Genomic DNA, 18,573 nt, shown 5'->3' with positions numbered 1-18,573 from the left:
GCAGCTTCCTGGCATTCCTTAGTGTAGCATTTGGCTGAACCGCACAGAGCCAGCTAAACGTGGCTTATGCGTACAGCGGGGAGCGACTCTGTGGCAAAGCACGCAGCTCCATCTTACCAGTAGAGAGTGGAATGTTGCACCAGTGCGTAAGTGTCCCCATCTTCAATGATCACTTTGCAGCTCATACAAGCAAAGCACTCGGGGTGATACTTGTATTCGCCAGCCACCTACAGACAGAACAGGGAGTAGCTTAGTAGAGCCAAAATCCACCAGCAGATGCAGCTACTGCTTTCCTCTCTAATTAACATGTTCATTCAGATCTCCAAGTCAAGTGGCAGTTTTTTACTGGAGAGTTATACCGGCCCATTCTACCTTTCCTGTACCCCTATCCTTGGCACCTTGTTTGCAAAACTTCTCCGAGACAAGCATGTCAACATGCAAAGCAAAGCTTGTGTCCCGGGAACCTCTGCTGTATTTGGCAGCTGCTCAACTATCAAAAATAGTTGACAGTCTGCTGCAGACTAGTAAACAAGATATTAAACCTTCCTGCGCAGTTGCTCTTGGCAAGATAACTAACGTTATGCCTGAATTAATAAAGCTGAAAGGGCTTTTTTTTTTTTTTTGGCAGACCACCAATGCACAAATTCAGATACTTTACCAGCCAGTTGACAGAAACAAAAGCGAGCCGAGACCGAGACAACAAAATACCTTGAAAGAATATTTTTATTCATTGATCTGTTCTATTTTCCTTATGAGAATTTCCCTTACTGACAGTATTTTGCAAAGACTTTTGCAGGCAATGAGTACTTTTCTCAGTACTTCCCTTTGAGGTAGCAATCACATTGCTGAGTATCATGCTGCTTTTATTTAGGCCTTAGAAAAATAATGGTTATGTTTCATTCTTGACAGTTTTAAAGGTTAAATATTTGCAAGGTGGTGGCAAGGAGGGGAACACTTAGGTGAGCCCCATATTGTGCAGGCAGAGTTCAATGTTTCAAAGCAATTGGGGTTAACGCTACTTCAAGACACCATCAGCCAGCAAACCACTCTGGCCACAGTCCAGGTGGGATGTGGATGGCAACCCTTCCTGAAGCCAGAACCTGCTGCTTATCCTGAGCTGAGAGGTTTGACTCTGCAGTGCAGTGGAAAATCACCCCATGCAGACACTGAGGCACTGTGCTACGGAAACTGAACAGATGTCCCCTTAATCACTTTTCTGTTTCTCAGGCCTGTGCATTTCAGCACTTTACTTTCTTCATTCATATGCTTCAGATCCTCACAACCCCCTCCTTTAAGAGTTGCCCCCGTTCAAAATTAATCTATATCTAGAAGATGCACACACAAGCTTGATTTCTAATCTCTGACTAGAGATTAGAATAGCAAAGAAACTATTACCTTCAGTTTATTTGGTTAACTGAATAGCTAGGGCATCTCTCAGCCAAGTTCCAGGAGCTGGAGACAGGCATGTCCTGCCTCCAGGCAGGAGCCCTTTAGAGTCCTTACCATCACAGGTCCAGTCATCAGCAGAGAGCAGCCATGGCAGGATTCCCCAAACTTCCCCCAGTAGTCTTTGTGACAGTACAGCTTCCCATCTTTCTCATAGTACCAGTTAGTGAGGGGATCCTGACATTCAGAGCACCTTGAAGGAAACAAAAAACAAGGTTCCAGTTGGCAACAAGTCACAAAGCAATGGAAAAGCTCCTCTCCTGCATGGAGAAAACAGATGTTCAGCAGCAGCTCACCACCAGCTCTTCTAGCTATGGATGTACTACACTTCTCCATTTCCCAATGCTTTTTCAACTGAAAAGTAGCATCAAAACCAAGGTTTGTAAGGAGAGGTGCTATCAGCCAATACAAAGGAAAAGACAAGCTTCCAAAGTTTAAAACAAATCCCATCCATTTATTAAAACACATCAGTAGGTTTATAAATTCTGCCTTATAAATTTTGCTCCTCTTCTTTCTCCCTCTCCCTGGATGCAAGCTTCCAGCTGCAGAGGTGCCCAGCACACACACAAGCTCTGCTACGTTTCTACTCAGTGTTTCTATAGCATCACACCAGCTTGTACCAGAGCACCTGTCTCCTCAGCCAGTTTAGGCAGGGAGACAGAGAGGCAGGATCCACTTCCCTATGTATGCAAAGCCAGTTTTGCACCAGCCTTTGTGGAAAGCCTTTCTATTCCTCTGTAAGTAGACTCTCCCAGAAGGCCAACTGCAGCACTGTCCATTTGAGGGAGAGTTTTCAAAGCAGTTCATCCTTTGAGCTCCACATACCTACTGCATCCAACAATTAACTGTGATGGAAGTCCTCCACCTCTCCCCACCAATTGCTCTCCCTTTCCTTCTGCTGACAACGCTTGAGAAAAAAAACAACACACCCACGACCAACCAACTGAAAAAAAAAATCTAAACAAAACTGTTTCTCTAATTTCATGAAGAGTCTCAAAATCCTTCATATATCAGTGTCAGCTCCCATTTCAACAGGCAACCATTATTAATCCTCTATCTACAAGCCTCTCCAAAGAAACAAAAAACTTGCTCCCCCCAAAAAAAAAAACAAGAAAAAGATGCAGCAATTCTATTGCAGATATCATTTTAGCAAATCACAAGCAGAATGCAGATCTTAAAGCTTCCTGAAGACAAAATAATCCTGCCTCAGCAGGATGCACTGGGCAAGGGAGTTTAACTTCTGCAGCGTGGAGGTGTGACTTAATGGAGAGATAAGACACAGACAGCAGTTACATCACTAAAAATTATTCCATTAGCTCTGGGCAGCAAGTTCTCAGACTTTAAAAGGAAAATTAGTCTGGTGTTGGCCATTCTGAGCACAGAATCCAAGGTGGGTTAGTCACCAATAACTGGTTCAAAGGAGCACCTCAGGAATCAATGCTGTCATCAGTACGATGTTTCCCCAAAGGTGGAAGGAAGAGTTTTCTGCCCCTTACCCCAACAATTGTCTCAGTTACTGCACTGGAGGAGAACCCACTGCACCGGGGTGGGGGTTTAGGTGGGCGTCTGCCCTCCTGGACACCTCTCTACAGCACCAAATGCACTGAAGTCAGCCAGTGGCTCTTTTTACACCATCCCAAGGCCTGAGATGAGAGCTACTGTTGACTTCACCTTTCATAAGCTTCTTGAAAGCTTATTTGTGCCAACGACATTCCTTGTAAACTCCACCAGCTTGTAATAAGTACGACTGTACGTGAAGCTGGTCGTGCTCCAACACGGAGAATGTTATTTGCTCCATCTCAAGAGACTGCAAAGCAACAAGGTGAAGCTGCTTGTAAGCAGCCTATGGTTTTAGGGGAAAACACACCTCATGAGGTATTTAGTGCCATACCCTACCCTCAGGAAAGTTGCTCCTTCTAATGTATTTGGCTTTTATAGTGTTTGTTCTCCCAGCTGAGAAGCTCCAAATCCTGCCCCCTCCCCTTCTTCACTGATGGGAAAGAACTCCAGCACGTGCAACAGGCCCTGCCAATTTGATCCGAGGCAGGGGGAGCAGGAACTTAACATCGCTATACGTGGTCCATGCATCATTACAGCCTCAGCCTTGGGGCACTGTCATGGTTACACCCTGCTCATGGTATGCAAGAGACCTAGAGGGCACTGCAATGCATTTTGCCTTCAACCACTAGCCTTTGGCTTTCATTTGCAGTAAATACCCCACGCTGAGCAATCAACCAGGTGAGTGGGAGGGAGAAAAGAGCAAGTGGAGACTAACAGCAAAGATTTCTATCACTTTGTGGCAGGAACATCTGGCTCAGCATGGGCAAATCGGATCCCTCAGACTTATGACTTCTGCGTGCATGCCTGTACCAGTGCATGCTCCAAGAGTGATTACATCTTCAAACAGGGAGCTGTGACCAGACCTGCACTTGGGATACAGACAAGCAGTACTGGAGACTGCTCCACCAGGACTTCAAGACTTGGCTTTCTTTTTAAGTTCTCCCCAAGCAGGTAGGTTATTTATTTATTTGTCTTTAAGCACAACACCTTCCCTTCCTCACCTCCCTTCAATTTCACCTTCAGCCACTCCTTTTTCTAAACTTTCTGGAAAAGCAACACAACTGCAATCCTGTTTAGATAGGCTCCAGGGGATCATGTACACTTGTTTTCTCTTTACTTTTCCCCTACTTCTTCATGGTTTGATTCCTACCTTACGACGCTTTTGATCAGTTTGCTTCCATCCGGAAATAAGCACTGGTATCTGATTTGCAACACACCCATAGCAAAATGAAGGTGAGGGGGTGGAGCCAGCAAGCAGTCAGTTCTTTGCTATGCAATTAAACAAATCTGGGCAGGACAAGTTTGCAGCTTAAGTCTCAGAACCCCACCCAGGGCAATGAGGCAACAGGAACAAAGCAACCAGCCCCAGAGAGGCTAGATGCTGGCAATGGGTCTGACTGGCTGCTTCGTTAATCACTGCCAGCAAGAGGCCATGGCTACAGCCCGTATTGCCAAGCAGCACCTTCTGTTCCTCACCAGGCATTCTGTAACGTGGAAAAGGCTTTACGTTTGTCAGGTGTGCAGAACTGACTGACAGCACACACGTATAGTTTTAAGCGTTTCAGCTGTTCCAGTGCCTTTGCCCAAATGATAAAGGCATCACATGATTGTTCCGTATGACTCTCATTGATGAGCTATTTCAGAATTTTGTCACAGAAGATACAGGACACCACTCCTTCTCTTCCCACCTCGCTGGCGTGCGTGGCATTGCCGCACTGCCATTGCCAGGGAGCACATCAGCTGCGATGGGAATACAGTTACTTCTAGAGGTATTAAGCAAGCTGACCTTTGCCAGTCACCACAACCAACGGAAAGGAAGGCTTCTTGCTCCTCCGTCTTTTATAGATTAGAAACTGCTAATCTTCTCCTAGATGACCAGCTATTCTTATTACAGAGTAACAAAGCATGGTAATCAAGTTTCTTGGGGGACTGGTAACAGCCATACGTGACGTGTTTCCTCTTGCTGCCCAGCCACCATTTTCGGAGCTGCAGAGCCCTGCTCTGATTATATAGTCCCATACGTTACGATTCTTCAATTCTCAGCCTTGGTTATAAATAATAAATTATTCTTCCTCCCATAGCCATCCTCCAGGAAACTCAGGCAGCAGCTGGGTGCAGCCCTGATACTGTGTGGCAGAGCAGGTGCAGAAAGAGTTCACAAATCGCTGCTTGATGGCTACTTGGTTTTGTGGGGAGTGGTAGGAGGATCAGGTCACAACAGGTAACCAGCCTGGTTTTCAGCGAGATGGAGATTCAATTGGTGTGGCATCTCTTTTACATCTAAATGAAAGCCAATACCCTCATGGAAGCAGAGACTTCCCTGGCACTGAGGAGACAGATCCCTTTGAGAAGGGCTCATTAATAAAATCCACCCCCCCCACACACTGTCAGGCTAGATCAGTTAACGCTAGACAGGCTCGAAAGAGCTGTGGTTCCAATTCTGCAGGCAGAGCAGGGGAGAGGACAGTCACGCAGACAGAAAGCTGCAGAATAAAACATAACCCCAGCCCACAGCAAACCCAAAGGCTTCTGACTTAGCAGAAGTGTGTGCACTGGCTACATAAGAGACACTAGGCGAGGAAGAACAGATGCTAGAAAACAGACTACGTACCAGAAGACAGAGTGCTTAAGCTCTGACTATGCAAAAATCATTACCACACACTTAGGAGAAGGTGTACCTACGGCTTAGCACGATGCCCTACACATATTACAAACAACAAACGCCTGCTCACTTTCCTTCTTCTGAAAGCGGATGCTGTTTCAGAACGTTGCCTGAAGAAGCTTAGCAATTGCGCAGCAGTTCTCACTCCTATCCTAGATTGTTTTAACAAAAGGCTCCTGACTTCCAAACCAGCACAGCAGTGTGTTTGCAGGAACAGGATCAATAATGAGCAAATCTGAGTGGAGGAGAATAGGAGGGAGACAATGAAACTGCAAGCCTTGCCTTTCCCCATCTATTCCCCGTATCAGCACATCAGCGTCAGTCTCCATCCTGGCTGTGTTCAGCCCCACTAAAGTTTTCACTATGGAGATGCCGTGCAATCAAAGCCTTAGTCTGTAGCTGTCGCCTTTCTCGCTTGTTCAATTGGACCAAGAGCGGTTGTCAATATAAGCACAAATATCACAGGAGAAGAATCCTTTCCATGTTAGGGAAGGATGTGCTGCTTGTCCCTAGTTACCTGCAAAGTACTTGATTTCTTTTCTCAAACAAGATTATGCACTACCTCACTGCAGATTACATCACCGTCTTGAACTCGCAACAGCACGCACGCCTCACCTCACCCTGCACTGTGCCCAAGCGCAAGGAGCTTTGGAAGAGCAGAAGCAGCAGCTTTAGCAATCTCATTCCTCTGGCAGCGGAGCAGAGCACAGGGACACAGGGTAAAGTGGTGTAGGCAGCGTTGCTCCAAAAGGGAGCCTGCTTGCCCAGGCTGTGCAGGCACTGCCTCACCACACAGGTGCCGTCCCCGTGTACCAGAGCTGCGAAGGGGCTGGTAACAAGGATCTTCCCCATCTCCTCCTCAGAGCAAGGCAGGATCCCAGTTTAAGGCCAGGTATTCCCTGCACACAAGCACTGGACCTCGCTCTTCACCTCCTACATGGACTGCTGAGGATAGCATTGCAGGGGAAACGGCATTTTGGAGATCCACTGCTAATCCTGCGCGAGACTTACCGAAAGGGATCCTTGGGAGCGAAGTAAGCTGGGGCAGACAAGTAACTTCCCATCTTCGACACTGGATAAACCGGCTCAGCCACAAACTTGTCCAACTGCCTCTGAACAGCTCTGTTCTGCCAACATGGCAGCAGCCAGTGCTCATTTAACCTTGCGCTGATTCAGATACTTCACCTCTCTTTGAAGCTGCCCAAGGAATGCCAGGTCTCTCGGCTGCTCATTCCTTTTCAGATTTTTCCTGGCTCCTGTGGCTACAACCATCTTCTCCTGCACTGGGCAGCAGCAGCACCCTTGGGAAGGACAGAACAACTGCTAACTGGGCTAGTTGGACATGCTGCTGCAATAGTTCTTGCGAGCGCTGCTGCCTGCTAACTATTGTCAAGTTTTCCCTTCTGTGGTTCCACCCAAGGGTGGGAGGGGAGGAGGAGCCTTTGCAGGAGGACAGCGTGTGGCTACAGCGGCTGAACGAGCTCTACTTCTTCACAAGGGGTGGAGCTTTGATCCAGAGTGGGCTGCGTTAATAAGTGCTGAAAGATAGCAGCTTTTGCCAAAGTCAGGAGCCAAGTGCGTAAATGTGAAGCTACTCTTTGCAGCAGCGGCACGTTCTGGTGGAGAAGTCAAGGAAGGCAGAGCCTGACAAAGACAGCTAGCCACATCTCCAAACACATCAAATTAATGTTTACTACATACCTTCCTAAATCCCTCGCAGTCAGTGGGGTTTTACCACCTTCACAGTACCTAGAATCATCCTCTTGCAGGAGGTAACTCATAGTGTGCTTCATGCAAGGAAAAATAACTTTCTTTCCAACCCTGTTTTAACAGAGATCATTGCAATCATTTAGCCTAATCTTCATCTCCTGAATGGAAGCTGAGAGGCATAAATCAGCACAGACGAGTACTCTCTCCTGCTTGCAGCACACAGAGTTGTATCATTTTGCCTGCTCTGGAGCCAAGCATGATCTCTAGTGGCCTAATCAGCTAAAGCTGTTCGCAAGACACTTAGAAATGCAACAAACACATGCTGCTGCACTGAGCCCTCCCATTTTTGTACAGTCAGCAAAGCCCGGCGTGCCCGAACACAGCCTGAAAATCATGCTATGTTCCAGAGGCAAGAGTACTCAAATGTGCTTTTACTGGAGATGTTCGTCTCAGCTGGCACGTTGTTCAAGAGACGCTTGGGGCTGGGACAAGGCAGTCTTGGCTGCATATTTGACAGCCGCTGCTCGCTGCTGAAGTAAGCAGAAAGCCAGGCAGCCTTTTGGGTCGTTTTTTGCTTAGTTTTTCTTTTTTAACTTCTAATAAGCAGCCACCTTTCTGGAAAAAAAAAATAAAATCATCATTTTCACTCATTCAGTTTAGTTTCTAAGCCTGGCTGTAAAAGTGCAGTGAAGCCCAGTGCTGCAGAGCCTGACGTGGCTGTCAATTCCAGCACGGGTCTAATTCCTTCTGACATTTCACACAGCTCTACTGGAAGCAGCAACACGGTGAGTCTGTGTCTAGGAATGCACTCTGGTCTCCCACATTCTCTATATGTTGCGTGCTGACAACGGGCCAGCGCTCACAATCCAGCGCTTGCCTGGCTATCAGCACCACCCCGCAGCACACATACCTCCAGTGCATCGCAGAGCCCCTCCCCTGCCCAGTATCACCTACAGACAAAAGCTTTTCCCCACAATTCTGCTGCCATGGGCTGAACTCCCTCCAAGGGGGATTCCACGTGACCTCATAAATCCCAACTCTTCAGACAAAACCTTTGAAGATTTGATCCACAGATGTGATAAGCAGCCAGCTAGTCTGTGAATGAAGCCAGCAGATAAAGCCTAACTTCAAAGTAATAAAAACCACCCAGACAGCTAAGCAACTGGGAAGGGATTTTGTTTGAGACTTCCTTAAAGCCAAAGGACACATAGTCAAAAGTCTATTTAAACAGGAAACATCTTATCAGAACGATTTTACTCTTGCAGCAAGCCTCAGCAGCAGCCAGTAAGTTACTTTTTCCTACACAGAATTCTCTTACCTCTTGCCTTTTTTAGTGTCTCTATGACCTATTTGAGAACACAATAGCTCTGATAAGGCTCTGGAAAAGGTGTTAATGTGTTCATACATTCTAGATCTGAATTCCTGCCGGAATGACTGTACTTCAAAAATGCGGATCAACAGGTGTGTGTGGGGGGACCTTTTCTATGTAATTTTACTGACACCATCATCGAGGGCCAAAATGCACTGAAGCAAATTTCTTCTTCACCAACTGAAGTCAGATATCAGCATCTTGTCCCTTGCAAATGCTGACAGCATTTCCACTACAAACATGTAGCCATCACAGGGGGCTGCTTTCCTTGCTATGGTTTAGAACTACACGGTGATTTTTTTTGCCAGAAACAAAACCGAAAAAATATAACTGGCAAAGAAAAAGGAACAAATTAAGAACCTCAACAATGACTTAACATTAAACTTACTGCAAATTGAGTTGCAGCTGTTACAGTTTTATCCCCACAGAAATGCATCCCATAGCTATTGTGATATTCGAGTGATTAATATCTTAAACCAGCCGGGGTTAGGCTGCACATCTAGACACCCTCTTTACCACGCAGTTCATGCTGTCCAACAGCACGTCTACAGGCAGATGTATTGCTCAGCATATCTACCAGACCTACGATACACAAATTTATCCTGGCACCGACAGGCACTTCGGTATGTGTGGGACTGGTAAAAGCTGGAGAAGAAGCATCTGCTTGAAGAGTCTGCAGCAAGTCTTTTTTTTCGGCAGGGGTGCAGTTTGGAGGCATTCCAAATACTTCAGTACGATCCCTACACCTCATTGTATTTCCAGGGCACTTACACATAACACGTGCTTTGCTGCTGTTGAAAGACAGAGTCAGCTCCTGAAACTAATACCGTTTTGATACGCACGTACCTCTGAGTGAAAGCTCTTGTACACAGCTCTTCAGTAAACTAAAACAAACAGTGAAGCTCGTTTCCATCGCTACATCTTACTTCTAAGCAGCAGAACTTCAGACCAACGCAGCGATGCTTTCTTGGTACCTAACATCACTAAGCACAACATCAGGACGGAGATAGAATTTTTATCTCCACACTTGCCTAATGGCTGCAGATCTCCTGAATATGTGTAGGCTGAGAAGCAAACCAAAGTCATTCAACCTATTGAAACTTCATAGATTATATATGGTTTTAGAAGCAGTGACTTCTCATCTGTAAATGCAGCACAGATGGCAAAAAGACCAGCACTTACAGCACTGCATCTTCGCTCCCTTCCTAACTTGCTGCTTTTGTCTGTGCAGACCGCTAAAGTCCTCAGGGGAGGATCCTGTCTCACTCTCTGGAAAGCCTACCACATACTGGGCTCTGAGTAATTCCAATTACCTTGATATAATAACGCTCTGATAACAATGCCCTAAAGGACAAGCTGCACAAGTCAAAAAGGTCCGACTGGAATGCTCGACTCCTCCTTAAATATAAAGGGTCATCGATGTCCTGTGGCTGATAGATTCCCCCAAGGAATGTGGCCACATTCCACCTGCAAAGCGCTTCATTGTTCCTTTGGATTTTTTGAACTCCTGAACAGTCACGGTGATCTGTGTACAAACAGGCACTTAGCAACTATTTCTCCCTAAATCTGATAGTGAGCTGGTGAATTTCAATGCTGATGGAGACACCTAAGAGACATTCCCAGGAGCCAGCAGGATTAGTGGAGAAAATCTCTCACCTCTGAGGCCCTATCACGGGCTTTCTGTAATTGTCAGAAACTGGAGAAGACCGCGAAGAGGAGATTCTTGTCTTCCTGCTTCTACCATAATTCACCTGCCTTTTGTTACTGCTCATCTTTCCCCTGCTCTCCAATACAGCTGCTGTGCGTACAGACCTGGCTGTGTTCACAGCTGAAAAGCTTAAGGAAGATTCAAAGCATCAAACACCCCCACATTTCAAATTCATCTCAATACACACCTTTGCTTACATCTTTATTTGTCAACATTTGTACATTTGAGCTTCATATCCTGTCACTGTAGATCTGTTTGTCCTGTTGTCTGTGGGGAGGAAGCAGCTTTTGGAAAATGAAGGCCTGTGCCAAACAATTTGGACCAACAGAAGCGATCCGAAGTCTAGAAAATGCAATCTATGAGAAAAAGCTAGATCCAGGGCTTCTTCAGACTAGGAGAGCCTGATGGGAGACACAATTGTTGCTTTCAAACAGGAGAAGGTTACTTGAATAATAGAAAGGCAAAAAAGATTGTTTTCAGCTTGTCCATTGTGACCATGACTAGAAGAAACGGATTTAAATTGCAACAAGGGGGACTTCTGAAGATAGTAGACAGAAACTTCTAACACTAAGGATAATCGAGTGCCAGTAGACATGGCCTGGGAGACCAAAAACCTGCAGCGATGGGACATTGTTCGGTGACCAGTTTCTTGATCATTCCAAAGCCATAGAAATGACTTGCTTCAAACATAAGTTGAAGCTTAGTAAATATCCTAAGAACCACAGAAAACAGGTTAGCAAAATACCCTCAAAAGTAATCTAGTTTATCTTGCAACCCACAAAACAGGTTCAACTAACGTTGTAAGTTCTTAATATATCCGTCTTGCCTTCCTCTGCCCTCAAATATAAGAAGAATCAAAGTGATTCACCAGGTTTTGCTGAGAAAAAAAAATATTTCTATAACACACAAAATATGCCATTCAGTATAGAAAAAAAAAATCACATCTTTGTAAGAAAATCAAATCATTAGAGTTGGCAAATTAATAGTGGTTCTTTTTCTGCTCGGCAGCCTGGAGCTCAGGGCACCCCCTCAATGCACGGAGAGCTAATCCGGTTCTGTTTTCCGACCATGGACAATTGTCAGGCTGCAGAGTGACAAGGGACTCTGGGAAGAAGCTACTTTTAACCTTGTTCCACTACTGATAAACCGTCAGAAGAAGAATTTGTTTCAAATTCACTTCAGAATACCAGTCAGAGCCAGAGCCAGAAGTTCTTCTGCACTCCGCTAAAGCGGTTCCATTTTTTCCAAGTATTCGTTTAGAGAAAACAGCCTTGGTGGCTGCAACACTCCTTGTGCTTTAGTTTCTAGCTCCAGTAAAGGTTAACAGAAATGGAAATGCAGTAACACATTCAAAAAGAGAGCACACCTGAACCCACAACAGTCTGTCGGGTGAACTGATTTAACTCTAGGTAATAAGGCAATTTTTAGTGTGATTTAAACAAATTTTGGTTTATTACTTTAGATTTTTTCAAGTGTAATCAGTTTCTTAACTATTTCAAGACTGTATTTAACTTTAGCCAGTATCTTTTACTGGAAAGTCAACTTACTGCTTACGATTACTTAACTATAATAATGTAATCCCTGATCAGTATAAAAAGATTTAATATATATTTAGTCAGATATCAAAAGCTTACACTTTTTAGTCATACAGTTGTTTATATTAACTTAGCATCAAACTATTTCATAAATATAATGTTTAAAAACTATAAAGAAAGCCATGAGAATTTTTCCCGAGGTCAAGCTGTTTGCATATGCGTAAAAATCTAATGTATTAAGCAAAAAGGAAATATTTGTTCAAACTGAATTAACAGTTTCTGGTCACCATCATCTCCAGTGCTTTAGACCTACTAATGAAAAATTTTAGATTCATACAAATTTTCCCTGCTTTACTTCCCACTTCCAGAAAAAGGAAGGTGAGCTTTTCTGCTCTTCAAACTCCTGATCGTTTTTAGCGTATAATTAACTGGTTTTGGTATAAACTAAACAGTGTATATTTAAATCTGTAACTGTGAAATTCTCAGGAATCCATCCCTTTCAGTAACTTTTGTTGAAGATATACTGTGAACAGTTTCTCCTCTGATGTGGTGGGTTTGGCTTTTGTTTGAGATTTCTGCAGCAAGCCTGTGCTGCTTGGCTACTTAAAATTAGATTTATTATATAGACCATAGTAATATACATCCTCTGTTATTTCATGGTTAGGAAGGAACTGAACCTCAGCCATCTTCCTTCCTAAAAAGTTCTTAAGCCCCCTGCTACAGTAGGAATTCCTACCACCGTTCCCCATCATTTCCTTCATATGAGTCCAAAAGCATTTTCCACCTGGATGTATTCAACAGGCTTGATCCAAATTCATGATTTTCAAATAATCAAAACTGGATTTTTAACAAATTCTGCGTCCTTAAGATTAAACCACGCAGCCATATCTGGGTCTTCTCATCCCATCCTACTCCAATCCAAATATGCAATAAACCTACAGAAAGAGGGAATCTTCTTTAATTTCATTTGTCTGTATCTGTGGAAAAAAGACAAAACCCGAAACAAACCACCAACAACGGACATCAAAATACCAGGTATCAGTACTTTATTCAAAGGTATAATTCAAGGCAGTATCTTCTATTTTTATAATATGAAAAAAAAGTTGGACTGAAAGCAGTAAGAACAGCACGCTCTAGGTCAAAAAAAGCTCTTCCAATAATCCCCTTACGTAAAAGTGATCCAGACCTAGGGAAAAGATACCTTGCCACTTCACTCTTTCCCTTTCTTGGTGGAGGGTTTGAAGTTCTGTGCAATATAAGTTCCAAATCCAGTGGAACTGTGTATCAGCGAAACGCAACAACCTTCGAAAGCACATTGTTGCTATCTCAACAGAATTCTGAGGCACAAAGCTACATTCAGAGTTAATTCGCAACAGATATTGTGACAGAAACATCTAAGAAACTTCCTCAGCCAGATCCAACCCATCGGATTCAAGCCTAAGGACCAGCTGGCCGAAGAACAGTTTAAAATATCCAAGATACACGAATAGGAATTTACTTGTCCATCCAGCCACAGCAGAGAAAATACAGGTTTCAGAGACAAAGCTCCCGTACAAGCAGTCTGAGGAAGGAGGGAAGTGACAAAAACTTAAATCCTCAGAGACATGCATGTACGTCAGCCACTGCCAGTGCCAAGCATGATCAGCAGCCTAGCCTGACCAAGAATAAACAGAGCTAACGAGCCTGGAGCAGTGCCAATCAGCATTACAGAAATTATGTGCCAGGCCAGGGAGTCAGCTAATCCACAGGAAGACTGTAAAAAACACTCCACAAGAGCTGCCGGAACTCACAGCTACCAGCTGCCAAAGGCTCCTACCCTTAGAGGCTTTTTAAAGTTTGGCTTTGGGATATCAAGCACAAGACTGCTGCTCAGCATGGTCTAGGGATAACAGAAGAAAAGGAGGAACAGAGTGCAAACTGGAAATTTGTTTTAATGTACAGTCCTACCCTGGAACTAGGAAAAAGGGAAGGGCAGCTTCCTTTACTGCAGGTTCCAATTGTTCATTCAGCATGGCAGCTTAGCTGGGTGCTAGAGCTCGCCAAAAGCACAGAGCACAAGAGAAGCACATCAGCAAATGCAAAAAGTTATTACACATCTCAGGAGAAAAGATGGCAGCTTCACTTGTATAAAACAAACAAAAAAGCAACACACACCCCACCAAACTTCCATTTTACGATACAAACTATGATATCAAATTCTCTGTGAAGTGTCGTAAGGGCAGGATTTGCCTCCAGCTCAGCTGTTACCCACCTCAACAGCCCCAACAGCAAGAAGCACCCAGACATTTGCAAATCAAGACCCCCCCAGCAGAAATACATTCAAAGGCAAGAAAGACAGACTTACTCCAAGGCCACACTTTAGCGTCCTTTTCCCCCATTTGCTTTGGCAGTATCCAAAACATTAGCCTCTCCAGATTTAAGCCAACACAAAAGCCAGTAGAAGCTGCAGGTATTCAACTCCCCTCAAAAATATACGCCCCTTCAGAAACGTGATTCTGGAGCATGAAAACTGGAACAAGTATTCATAAAACACCGACGAGAGGCATTACTCCTACCACCAGGAAGAAAAGCATGTCAGAGATCCTTTTTTGTCATTGCCGATAGCAACATTATCCGGCAGATTTCACAAGTTTGTATGTCTTAATTGTCTGAAAAGGAGAGAAAGCAAAAGAGGCAAGATCTCCCTCCCCCATATCAGCAGTTTTCCCCAACACCCTGATATCTCCCTTGTACCTACCACATATGGAAAAGCAACAGGCTATCTGAATTGCCTGGGCACTACTTTGGAATGCAGCTGAAGACAAATATGTGACCCATGGCTTCCGCCACCACCAGTAAATCAGAGCTTTCATTTGTACTTTATCTGTATTCCTGTACGTGTCAGCGTGGCAACACTTTGCCAGGCAGTGCCAGACTGCTATTGGGACTGGAAGTCAGTTCCAGAGCGCTGCTGCAAGCGCTCGAGTACGGCCGCAAACAAGAGCGCGCAATCGCTCTGCTAGAGGCCCCGGAACAGGTCAGGCACAGCCATGACAGCAAGAACTCCCTGTTAATACTGGTACTTATTCGCCAGGTTCTGAGTCAGCTCAACAGCACAAGGAGAGTTTAACAGACCAAAGTTTTACCTACCGGAAACAGGAGACATGCCAAGCTTCATTAACAGTCTTGTAGAGGCGCTGACCGGCAGCAATGCTGTCCCCACATCCGAGACATCTCCAGACTTCATCTCCTGCATGCAGAAATAAAGTGACATACAGCAAATGTTTTACATCAGAGAATACAAGGATTGCTGCATCCCTGATAAAGAACAACCTTAAATTATATAAGTGACAGGAGAGCCTTCACACACAGAAAGGGAAGCCAATACCAGGTAGTCTGTAACCCCAGAGAGAGGAGTTCCCAAATCGAACTCTGACATCTTTCAAAGGTGGTTGCTTTTCACTGATACACAGAAAAGGAGGCTCCGGGGTGATCTTATAGCAGTCTTCCAGTACCTGAAGGGGGCCTACAGGAAAGCTGGAGAGGGGCTTTTTACATGTGTATATGGTGAAAAGACAAGGGGCAATGGCTTTAAACTGAAAGAGGGGAGATTCAGATTAGATCTAAGGAAGAAGTTCTTCTCTCTGAGGGTGGTGAGGCACTGGAACAAGGCTGCCCAGAGGAGTTGTGGGTGCCCCATCCCTGGAAGTGTTCAAGGCCAAGTTGGATGAGGCTTTGCGCAACCTGATCTAGAGAAAGGTGTCCCTGCCCATGGCAGGAGGGTTGGAACTAGATGATCTTTGAGGTCGTGTCCAACCCAAACCATTCTATGATTCTATCTTATATATATTTTTTTTTTCCTTCTCCAGATGCAAGATCACCATCTGCTCCTTCACATTCTGCAGAACGAAGCAATACGATGTTGCACAGAAAATAGCTCAGTTACAGCTCTGCTAGTCTTCAGAGCAGAGATTTCAGGAAGGCAGACTCGTCTCGTGTAACAATCCCCACAGAGAACCACGCTAGGCCAGGAAGCCATGCTGCTATTTCCCCCACGCCACTGACTCAGCACATAACGTTTGCACTCATTTGTATAATTAAATGGATTTCCCAGAACTGAAAGAAAGGAAAGGCAAACTTTATTCAGTAGAGAACAACTTGACTACCAGGAAGGAATTACACACTTGAATGAACACTCCTGTAGAGACTGTACAGCCAACACCAGACTGTCAGACTTCAGAAAAGGGGCTGACACTACTGGCCCTTTCAGAAAATACTTAATCATAGTTATAATAATTTCTGCTGGAACTGCCATAAAGCCCCAGAGAGAGCTGGTTATTCAGATGCATGCAAGATAGGAAGAACAGTATGAAAACTTGTGCGCAAAGAGCATTTGGCACACAGATAAATGCTATCCAAAATCCCAACAGCTGTGCAGGTATATTAAAGCAAGAGTCAGGGATCTGGATGAGCACAGGATGGCACAAGGAACACATCACATAGCTGGGTAGATCTGAAATCTGTTTCTTCTTGCTACCAAAAGTTTGTTTGCAGTAAGGTTGCGTAAGGAAAGAAGTGCACTTCAAGAAGGAAAACCACTAACCACGGACTTCCATTTTCCAAAGAACATTAAAACTCAGTAGCTGCTCAGGCAAGTTGATACCAAGGTTAAGTTCCTTGAAGCTACACAAAACAGAAGCCATCAGCCTTCTCTGCACTTTTACCACACTGTGTAGGTCACTGACCATTTTTTAAAATAACCAAGGTGAAGATCTCCTTGTATGTTTTACACCAGCTGCCATTTCAGAGAAAAAACTCGTTGCTCAACCACAAACAAGCACCATGCTCACCAGCCCATCGGCAGTACCCATAGAGGTCTCCATGCAGACTATAAAGCTAGACAGGATTCATTCAAATGTGAGGTTTGGCATGAGTTGCCACTTCAGCTCCTGACTAAGCACCAGCTCCACACCTGGGAGCCTGTCTGTGCCCTCCTGCTATCTGCAACACAGAGAACTGCACCTGACCTCAGATCTGCACAACAGAGTAAGCGTTAGGAGAAACTTGGAAAAAAACATCGTGCTGCTCATGTTCTTCTACAAAGCAAGTTGCTTTTCTGCACACCAACCCGGCTTGGAAACGAAAGGCAAAGCCACGTGTGCCCATGCCACAGGCAGCCCACGCTCTCTCCTCCAAGCAGCACGAGCCCTAGAAGTCAGCTGAACCTTTGGAATCTCTGCCACTCTACAGGCCAAAAAAGCCTGAAAACCAGACATCCCGCAGCTCCGTCTGCTCCTGCTCAGTGCCACGAGCACAAGATGGAAACGTGGATCCTGTTTAAAGACTAACGACTCCCCCACAGCTGACTGAAAGCAGCACACTCCTCCACAGCGATCAGGGAGTTTTATCCATCAGCTGCTGAACTCCAGCTGACAGCCACCGTGCTTACAGGTGCCGTGTCTAACGGTACTCAGAAAGGCCGATTAGCTCACAAACGGAAATAAACAGACCCATATTCAACCCAAAACGCCTAAGTATCCAGCAGAAGCGATGGAAATGAAAAAACCAGAGCAGGAAATAGCGTGAAGGAAAAGCAAACGGACATAATCAATATAACAGGTCTGTCGAGTCCCCCAGGACAGGAGGAATGTTACGGAGGCGGCCAGCGAGGAAAAGCAGCAGCTCTTCCAGCAGCAGGAGCCCCGGCGGGCACCGGCCAGCCCCCGCGGCCGGGAGGGCAACCGGGGCTCGGCGGGGAAGGCAGAGCGGGACGGCAGGGCGAGGGCAACCGGCCGGCCGCAGCAGGTAGCCGCGGTAGCAGATCCCGTGCCCGGCAGGCAGCCGCCCCGGGGACAGGAAGGCGCGGCGCGGCCCCGGGAAGCCACCTCCACCTCCGCCCGACCCCGACCCCGCTGCACCGCAGCCCGGGCGGACCCCCCGAGCCGCGCGGGTGGCCGCAAACCAGCGGAGGCTACTCGTCCGCCGGACGCGCTGGCCGGCTCCCGGCCCGCTCGCTGGGACACGGGCTGATGTTCAGCCAGGGCGCAGGTTCGGTTCAGGAGCCGGCGGCCCCGCGGGCGAGGGGCCCCCCGAGCCGCGCCGCGGCCCCGCACCTGCCACCCCGCCGCCGCATCGGCGCCCGCATAACGGCCGCTCGGCCGGAGGACAGCCGCGGCCTCGCGTACGCGCACCCGCCCCGCTGTCACGGAGGGCGGCGCCCGCGGAGGCGCGGCCCGGCCCGGCCCGGCCCGGCGGCCTCACCTGGCAGCGCCTCCATCCCCGCGCCGGACTCGCCGCCGCCCCGGGGCTCGCCCGCGCCTGACGTCAGCGCCTACGGAGCGCGCAGTAGGTCAGTCCGCACCTGGGCCAGGAGTGCGCGCCCCGCCACGGCCCCTCCCCCCGCCCCGCGGCAGTTCATCACCCCGCCCCTTTCCTCACCGCAGGCCAATCGGCACCCCGCCCCCCTCACGGCCACAGGCCAATCCCCGCTCTTCTCCGCGGTCAGTGCTCCGCCCCCTTTCGCGGCGCGGACGAATGATCGCGCGGCCGCGGCCCCGGTCCCGGTCCCGCCCCCCACGCGCCGCGGCAGCTGCCGTCGCTGCGC

The 18,573-nt window shown here is 46.7% G+C and overlaps 1 protein-coding gene across 2 annotated transcripts in view; it reads right to left on the bottom strand.

The window, feature by feature from the left end:
- The window catches only part of LIMK2 (LIM domain kinase 2), a 30,614-nt gene extending 12,368 nt beyond the window's left edge, over positions 1-18,246 (bottom strand). Inside the window, exons 1-4 of one of the 2 annotated variants that reach the window (XM_086623393.1) lie at positions 18,231-18,246; positions 15,120-15,219; positions 1,504-1,639; positions 118-227 (exon numbers count right to left, since the gene is read on the bottom strand). In XM_086623393.1, coding sequence (XP_086479519.1) covers positions 118-227; positions 1,504-1,639; positions 15,120-15,219; positions 18,231-18,246 — 362 coding nt within the window. Of the gene's footprint in view, positions 1-117; positions 228-1,503; positions 1,640-6,679; positions 6,733-15,119; positions 15,220-18,230 lie in introns of those variants that run through there. The other variant, XM_009989198.2, reaches the window with a different exon arrangement.
- Positions 18,247-18,573: the final 327 nt, after the last annotated feature.

The sequence above is a fragment of the Tauraco erythrolophus genome, chromosome 19 (assembly GCF_009769465.1).
Source record: "Tauraco erythrolophus isolate bTauEry1 chromosome 19, bTauEry1.pri, whole genome shotgun sequence".
NCBI lineage: Eukaryota > Metazoa > Chordata > Aves > Musophagiformes > Musophagidae > Tauraco > Tauraco erythrolophus.
This window is presented reverse-complemented; position numbering and strand designations above follow the sequence as displayed.